At 40.0% G+C, this 9,189-nt stretch overlaps 1 protein-coding gene across 1 annotated transcript in view; it reads right to left on the bottom strand.

Annotated features, from left to right (window-relative positions):
* Nucleotides 1–555: 555 nt before the first annotated feature.
* Nucleotides 556–9,189, bottom strand: part of spon1b (spondin 1b) — an 85,570-nt gene continuing 76,936 nt past the window's right edge. The window contains exons 12-16 of the mRNA XM_067501381.1: nucleotides 5,036–5,206; nucleotides 4,090–4,257; nucleotides 3,807–3,965; nucleotides 2,243–2,470; nucleotides 556–2,146 (exon numbers count right to left, since the gene is read on the bottom strand). Coding sequence (XP_067357482.1) covers nucleotides 1,995–2,146; nucleotides 2,243–2,470; nucleotides 3,807–3,965; nucleotides 4,090–4,257; nucleotides 5,036–5,206 — 878 coding nt within the window. The 3' untranslated portion in view covers nucleotides 556–1,994. The remainder of the gene's footprint in view (nucleotides 2,147–2,242; nucleotides 2,471–3,806; nucleotides 3,966–4,089; nucleotides 4,258–5,035; nucleotides 5,207–9,189) is intronic.

The following is a 9,189-nucleotide window of genomic DNA, read 5'->3' as shown; positions in this document are numbered from 1 at the left end:
CCAGTTTAGGCACATCATGATTTGGACATTTTTTTATTGTAAAGGTGGTTTCTTACAAAAGAGTCACGTGATACAAGGCAAAAATAAGAAAAAAGTGTCCTGACATGTAACAAAAAGATTAAGGCAAAAGAAAATCATAAAACACCCTCAAAAAATTGAACTTTGGTGATGACATTCTTATTTAAACAGAACTGGATTATAACCTGCTAAGTAATAACAAATTTAAAAAAGACTTTATTCTCTTATCATGGCAACACAAGTGAAAAGCACAATAAAAACAATGCACCTACATAAAGAAAGTGTGTTTTAACCAAGGCCCCTGTAACATTCTACTGTATGCTAAGATGTACTACAGATTTTAATGTTGTAGAAACCTCTCCATCACTTTCCATTTGCAGCCAGTACAGCACATGTAAAATGTGACACTTCAGACGCCTTCTGTTAGAGTTTTCAGCCACCAGCAGATGGCAGATACAGTCATTTAGCTATTTGTTTAAAGACATCGACTGCTGATGAAGCATAATGTCCAACCAAAAGAATAATTTTTCCACATGCTAAAAGGTGACAGAGGGAGCAACATTTGCAGTTTTAATGCTACAGCAGTACAGCATATAAAGACAGTATAAAACATTTCCATTTAAATGTGCCTGTTTATAAGGGAACGTGGGTTTTAGTAATTACATAGTAATGTCATTGATAAGTGTTGGTTAGATGGTAGATATACAGTGTACCCTTAAGAGGCTTCATCTATGAGCATCTATGTCTTGCAAAAAGAGAGAGAGAGAGAATTTATTTATTTTTTAATACTTTTTTGATCCCCATGGGAAACTGCTGTTGGACGCTTACACAGAGACAATGGCAGTACTGCAGGTGCACCTGTCCAAAGACAAATCAACATATGACCAGGAGGGACTCCTGCCCTACCATGTGAGGAACAGCCACACAGTTGACCATACTCCCACGTCCTTTAAATCTATCAGGTCTTAGGTGCGTGACTGGATTCAGAGGGGTGCACATGTTGCTGTTGCACATAATGATACTTTAAAAATATTTTACCAATAATATTTAATAATACTACTTTTAGTACTTTTTTAGTATTCCCATCCCCAGCTGTGCACTGCCAGTCCAAGCCCGGTAGAAATCGGGGAGGGTTGCGTCAGGAAGGGCATCTGGCGTAAAAACTGTGCCGAATCAACATGCAGAAAATCATCCGCTGTGGCGACATTGAACTCACGGGATAAGACAAAAGGACAAAAAAAAGTACTTTTTTGTCCTTTGTACAAGGTGCAGGAGTTCACCTTGTAATGGAGTAATTTTACATTGTATTGTCATTACTGTTACAAGGAGCTAAAAATTCTCAACAATGAATTGCCTCTGCTCACCTTTAGTGTCTGTTCATCTGCAGCCTGGATAAGGCTTTTGGTCCGTGATGTAAACTTGTAAACTTGTAAACTTGTTGTCCAAATACAAATAAAAAACTATTAATCAGCCACACTGCTCCACTGGGTGACATGTTTGTCCATTCCAAAATGCTTGGTGGAGCAAGACTCCTGAAAATGACCAAAGTTATCCTCAAGGACAGTGTGTCACCCCAGTCTTTGTGAAGCAACAATGTGCAAAGTTGTTATTATTTTTTTTTTGCAAGACATAGATATGACTCTCTAATTTTTCCATTATTGTCTAAATTAAAAGTCAGCCCTAAATATCTAATTAAATGTCTACAATGGCTTCACTAAACAGCATCATCTATTTCTCCATATTCTCCTCTTTCTTCTTCTTTTCCCCTACTACTTAGCTAGGTCATTCTTTTTCCTTCGTGTCGAACCATGTTCTCCCCCTTACATAATCTTGCTGTACACACACACGCACGCACGCTCGCACGCTCGCACGCATGCACAAAAATACACACAGACTACCCCCACATCATCATATTTGTAACCCTCATGTGTGTAACTCTCATTTCCCTGCCTTCCCTTGTAGCTCAGTGGTGCCCTCTAGCAGGGCTGAGTGTTACAGGCACGGCTCTCCTTCCGAGTCTTACACCTGGCCTTTGCTCTTTTCTTTTTGCCCATAAAACGGTCCTGGAGCCCGCCTCCACATGGTTTGGTACAGTCTGTCCAGCTGGTCCACGGCTGCATCCTGCAACCTGTTGGAATAAATGAAAGACAACAGCTTTTTAGTTGGAGTCTCATGTGGCAACTTTAACACTAAAATCCATAACAATATGACTAGGACCACAAACTTTGCTGCTCATCCTCTGGCAATCTCTTTCCTCCGTTCCCTCCTCTCTCCTTTCTTTTCGTCCGGCATTTCCTGATCTTGCATTTTTTCCTCTGGATGGTCTCGGGACAAGCACTGCCCCCAAACTGCGGCTCCAGTTTGATCATACGGGTCCTAATGGTGTGTCCTTTACCACAGGATTTGTTGCACTCTGACCACTCTGACCACTCAAAGACCATGCAGTCGACAGCTAGAGGGGGGGTTAGGAAGGAAGAAAAAAAGAGGAAAAACAAGAGGGTGAACAAAGACACAAAAACTGAGAAAACTATCTCCCATTGCCTGATAAACCTGATGTGTGTGATACACACATATCAGTTTGGGTTCAGCAATGTGTAGATGTTTAACAAGTCCACAATGGCGCTTACTCTGCTTTTTCTGAAGACTCAGACAAGCTTCTGTGAGATCAGTGAATGCACAATGAACAGTGATGTGCACTCATGCTACCTAATGTGCATTAAAAAGGTTATAATGCACTCTGTACAATGCCCAATGGAAGCTTAAGTGATGTAAGTGTGACAAAGCAGAACTTTCACCAACTTTAAATTCCCTAGGATGTCCAAATTTGCTCAAAGGCAGTTGTTTACTTCTTTCAATCCTGGCCTCCCCTCAGACCCTACAAGTTGCCAGGTCCATGGCATATGGGTCTGTATATTACCAAAGTATGAGAAAAAGTAAAGGGGGCATGTTAAATAATTGCTGAAGTGCACTCTTGAAATGGAGAATAAATCTTGATATTTGGGAATGGAGATGGGACAGGCTGTGGGCCACATGATTTATGTGCGGGAAGTGTAGCTCCAAGTTTTTAGTACTGGTGGAAGGAATGTCAGCACCCAGATTAACAGTCCTTTATGTCGAGTAAAAGATAATTATATAGGGTAGGGGTGGCACCGTCCTATCAGTTTGAACAGCAGTTTTCTCTCCCCTCTAAAGATCTATGGAAGCTGTCAAATCTATTACATTAGATTAAATCACATAACTTTACTTACACACATGCCCAGTGAAAAACAAACACTTAACTAATTCATATTCCAAAAGGATTTTTGTAGGTGTACAGCCAAAGGATAAAAATCATCTTCTGTATTAAATATATGGCTCATGGGTGATGCTGATAATAAAACAAGTTGTAAATATAAAAACAACTTTAAGCTACAAAGTGCAACTACTGAAGAACTAACATGAAACCCAATGTCAATCTTCTCTGCTCTACTCCTTGCTCCCTCTCTCTGTTCCGCTGTGCTCTGCTACACTCTGCTATGCTTGTAAATGCTTGGTAAAAACAAATGAAAACTACCATGAGTTCAGAAATCGTAGTTTCTCTCGCAATGGAGGTACAGTATTGTCTGAAAGTTAAAAATGACAACAACATGGACATGGAGACCTACACTATATTAGTCCCCAGCAAAATGTCACTTCATACTCAGAACAATAAAGTTGTCGAGCAAATAGTGAACCATTAGACAGAAAGGCCCAAACTACGAACATTAGATGAAAGTAGCATGAAGCTGAATGTGCAGTGTTGTACTTACGGCACTCGGGCAGCATGCACTTTTCCGTCTGCTGCAGCTCTTCTGTGCACTCTGCAGGATCCGACTTCAACATCCTCTGACGCGTCCGCATCCCCCGTCCACATGTCACACTACACTCACTCCAGTCCGACCAGGGAGACAACATGCATGGAATGGTGTCTGGAGACACACAAATATACAGTAGAAAACCCCACTCATGGTCATGTACTCATGAAGTCAGTGAAGTAAAAATACGCAGAATAGGAACATGGACTCTTTCAAAAGCAGAGAGCTGTTAACTCACGACATTCTGGCATCATGCATTTCTCCACTTCGGCCACCTCGGTTTTGCACATGGATCCATCTATTGGAGGCATCTTCACCATGCGCTCACGTCTTTTCATGCCCACCCCACAGGTGACACTGCAGGGGTCCCACTCCCCCCACTCAGTCACCACACAGCTGCTGGGTGCTTTGGAAAGAACAAAATAACAAAAGTAGCTCAAGGTAACTGTTCAATGCTTGGAGTCTGTTCATCCACATTATTAGTTGTCTTTTCAATTTAGTTTTAATCAAAGAAATAAATGCGGATGAATGAGGATGACAATAAATGACAGTAAATGTCTAGTTGAATTCAATATTTGTGGTGACGGATGATAATTTTTGGGGTTGATGTCACTGTGACCTCACATCTGTTACATTTTTGTAAATGCACTCAGGAAGAAATTTCATTACATCTGTCACAAATGTCCACTTTTACTTAAGGATTAAGTGATTAGAATATAAGTCTGAACAGATATGGATGTAATCTGCAAGATAACTGGTTGGAGAAGCTGAACAACCCGAAGGTGAAAAACCTAGTTTGGTTGTAATTACTGTTCTTTATTTCATGCCTCACTTCTGTGTTTTATTTCATCGTGTAACGTACTTCATCACTGTTAACAGCAGGAGTGCATAAAAAATATTTTATGATAATGAAGCAATGCACATAATGTAAAATGTTCACATTTTCACGTGACAACTTGCAATTACACACTTTCTAATTGCTTCAAATCCAAAAGTCTCAAATAAATCTTTGTAGCAGTACTACTAGTACAACAACAACATAGACAGTTTGATGATTCATATTTCAGAGAAAAAAGACAAATTCTTTTGAGTTCATCTTTAATTGGTTGAACGTTTTCATTTTACTTTCAGAAAACAATAAAGCTCAAACAGTCAAGGATGTTTCAGCATCGAGGAGGACTTACAGCATTCATCGTTGACAATACACTTCTCCGTCTCCTCGGTGTGGAGCTGACAGAGTGATCCGTCCTCAGGGTACTGTTTGACGTACCGCTCTCTGGACCTCATCCCCATCCCACAGGACACACTGCAGGCTGACCAGCTGATCCACTCTGACATCATACATGTGGATGGCTCTGTCCACCAGGAGACGGCAAGAGAACAAGATCTAGTTAGTAACAGATACTATTAGAAGAACTAATTTTATCTTTTGGCCAGCACCTTATGGGGGACTGCATTTGGAGTTGAGATGCTTTGAAAATGGATTGCTTGCACTGCCATAATTCGCAGGTGTAGTTGCTTTGTTTACCATTGCATGCAACAGTACAAAAGTAGGTCTGGAGTTGACCATTTATTTTAATGAGTAATACCATCAAGTTAGTTTTGGTCAAATGATTTTGGCTGACACTGCAATAATCTCTGTTTCAGGTGCAGGTTTAAATATAATACACCAGGACTCTGTGTCCTATAGTTAGAGAGCAGTTTACATTTTTGCCCTGTTTCAGAAAGACAACATGTGCAGAGACACAAAGATAGTGCTATCAGGAGAATTTGCTGCTCCAGCAGTGTTGTCGTGCAAGGCAAGTTGTTGTACAATGAACACACCAAATAACACAAAATATATGTATTTCAGTTTTAGATGTCCATTTCTCTACCATTAAAATAATGTGACACCTGCAGAAACGAATGTGCAGTCCAAGTGTCAAAACTCTTTGATTTGTACTTTAAATTGTCCTTTCCTCATTGGCTAGGTCACTCTAAGAGACACCATTATTATCATCATCATCATCATGAAACAAGTCAGGGTTGGACTGTGTGCAACAGCTGTTATTTACCAAAGTTTTTATTCTTGGCTATATGGGCTGTAATGATACACATAACACAGTCAGATCATCATTACTTTTCTTGTTACAGTGCATCAATATAATGTGGATTGTATTTTAAGAAGCAAAAACAACTTTAAAACAAATGCACTTTCTTTCTCTTGTTTTCTTTTTTTTACAACTGTCAATTTTTCAACCATCTGGTGAAGTTTTAAATGCTATAATCTTGATATTGATGTTGGTCACGAACTTTGAACAAAGTATAAATTAATAAAAAATAATAAAACATTATAATTTGTAAATAAAATCCAATCCAATCCAACTTCTTTTTAAAGCACTTTAAAAACAACACAGTTGACCAAAGTTCTGTATACAGACATGAAGACAAATAAAACACATAAAAGAATTATAGATATAAGATGCAAAAATAAAAATTAAACAAACTTTAAACACAGTAGAAGCCAACATCTCAAACTGAGTTAAATGCAAAGAATAAGTATGTTTTAAGGGAAGATTTAAAAACAGCAAGTGAGTTGGCCTGACTGATGTGCAAAGGATACTTGTTCCACAATTTTGGGGCAGCAACTGAAAAAGCACGGTCACTTCAAAGCTTCCTCTTCGTCTTAGTGACAACTAAAAGTAAGTGATCTGCTGACCTAAGAGAGCATGATGGAGTGTATGGCACAAACAGACACTGTGGGGCGAGACTATGAAAACACTACCAACAAATAAAAGACTTTTAAAATCAATACGAAAATGAACCAGGAGCCAAGGAAGTGATGCCAAAATCGGAGTAATGTGCTCTCATTTTTTCTGCCAGATAAAAGCCTGGCAGCTGCATTTTGGACTAGCTGTAGCCGAGCGAGTGACATCTGGCTAAGCCCAACATAAAGTGCATTGCAGTAGTCTAAGCAAGTTCTGATAAAAGCATGGATTAAAATTTCCAAGTGATGCAAGTTTTGGCCAGTTGTCTGAAATGAAACGAGCTGGATTTGACCACTGAATTAATCTGTATGTCCTCATTTTTTTTAACGTTAAGGTGCAAACCATTTATTGACACCCTAACCCTAACCCTAGAATACTTGAACGCACTGTATGAGTTGTGTTGTACAGTAAGCATTTTCCATTTTTTGGTGGTCATAGATTTGACTGCCGTCTGCATAAAAGTGGAACGAGATGCCATGTTTTTGGAAAATTTAACCAAGAGGGAGTAAATACAGAGAGAAGAGAAGAGGACCAAGACTGGACCCTTGAGGCTCATGTAAGAGGTGCTGCGGAGGTTTATATAATGGGAAATGATCTGCACTTATATAGCGCTTTTCTACCTATTAGCACTCAAAGCACTTTACACTGATTCTTGTTCACCCATTCACACTCACAATCACACACACACACAGACTCATACACCGGTGTGGGCCAACGCTCACCGGGAGCAACTAAGCTGGGGTTCAGTGTTCCGACACTTCGACATGTGACCAGAGGAGCCGGGGATCGAACCACCAACTGCGAGATTGGTGCACGACCGCTCTACCTTCCTGAAACACAGTCTAATGAATTATTTTTTACCTGAGAAAACAAAAAGAATTACAAATTTAGTGGCTTTTAATAAAACAAAAATCAAAAAGAGAAAAAGTTGGTTTTAAATGATCATAAGTAAAAGTAATGAGAAGGTTTGGGGATTTTGAGTAGTTATGATGTGACATGAAGAATCAACATTTAAGATTCTGCATTATTTTTAAGAGAGAAATCAAATTTAAGCAATGTGTGGCACTGACCATGTGAACGTCTTCATACGATAATAAAAACAGCATTGTTGACCTGCTATGGACATGGCTGCGCCTCATGTTCCAGCTGAACATTGCTTACTAAGGCAAAAATTGGTGGATGACACACACACACACACACACACACACACACACACACACACACATACATACATATATATATATATATATATATATATATATGCAATGTAGGAGAAAAATCAATTTAAAGATTTTAAAGTCAAAATCCAAGCTGCAGACAGGAAAGTCCTAATGAGACTTACGCTTCCAGAATGAAAATGACAGCATGAATATTTAACCTCACACAACATCACTGTGTATGCTACTGCTAAATCCTGGGATTAAACCTGGAAACTCAAACACAAGTGAACAGTCGTTCACAGCTCAGTAGCCTGCGTGGTTGACATGGACCATCTGCACCTGAGTTCTCTAGTCACAGGAGACACTCCCATCACACTAAAACCACAACGCTCTCAAACAACTATTTGGTTCAGTCTGCTCAGTTAAGTAATTTGAAAGTTGATTGTGCCATTTTCAGAATGCTCTTCCTCAGACACTGTTTCATCTCTCTTTTAATGAGGCAAGTAGCTTGAGGGACAGTCCTATTCACAGCATAGGCCTGAGGGAGTGAAAGTCAATATGCATGAACCTGGTTTGTTCCAGCGGAAAAGTGAGCTGCAGCATCTCAGGCTTAACAAGGCTACACTACGGTGTATTTCATCACCATTAGCCAGCAGGGTGCTTGAAGATGTTCCTGTTCTTCACTTACAGGGAGTCACTGCTTGAATCTAACTGCCCTTTACTGCCATTTGTTTTAACAGCTCTTCTGAGAGCAGAGCCCATGGTGTAGATAGAATATTAAAAGTGAGAAAAAGGAGAGTTCGTCAAGAGGAGACAATTATGTGAGAACAGACCTTGTAAATAGGATATTTTTCTATAAATGATGAATGAACTTTAGGTATCTCAGCATGGAACTTTGTTTGACTCGTGCACTTGACTCTCCTCCACTCTTCGTCTCCCAGCAAGCTGAGAAAAGCGCTGCTTACTGGCTGTGGCCTAATAAAGCAGAACTAAATGAATCATTAATAATAGATACAGGTATCTACAGCTCGGGTGAAGCCTCCAGAGAGCCACAGTGTTTCCCAGAAATATTAATCACCCACGCCGTCTGCCCCCATCCAGCCCCAGAATGAAACCTACAATTATCAATCTCCCACCGCACGCTAACGGAGCGATAAATGAAAACAAAGTAGAGGTGTTTGGGAGCAAAAAGCTATCCATGGTGTTGTCTTATAATCGATAAGAGCAGCGGGGAGGACAGTGCGTGTGTGTGTTAGCATTGAACAGCACCAGTGTCTGATGACTGGTAGAAATTCTGGGGAGGACGAGAAAGGAGGGGGAACACAGACACTCACTGTGCTGCCTTTCAGCATTTTGTCCCAAACTGACAACTTTGCTGGAAATTGGACAAAAGCTAACTTTGGGGGGTACTTCAAATTGAGTTTGTTGCAG

The sequence above is a fragment of the Channa argus genome, chromosome 4, assembly GCF_033026475.1.
Source record: "Channa argus isolate prfri chromosome 4, Channa argus male v1.0, whole genome shotgun sequence".
NCBI lineage: Eukaryota > Metazoa > Chordata > Actinopteri > Anabantiformes > Channidae > Channa > Channa argus.
Note: the sequence above shows the minus strand (reverse complement) of the source record. Positions and strands in the feature narration are given on the sequence as shown.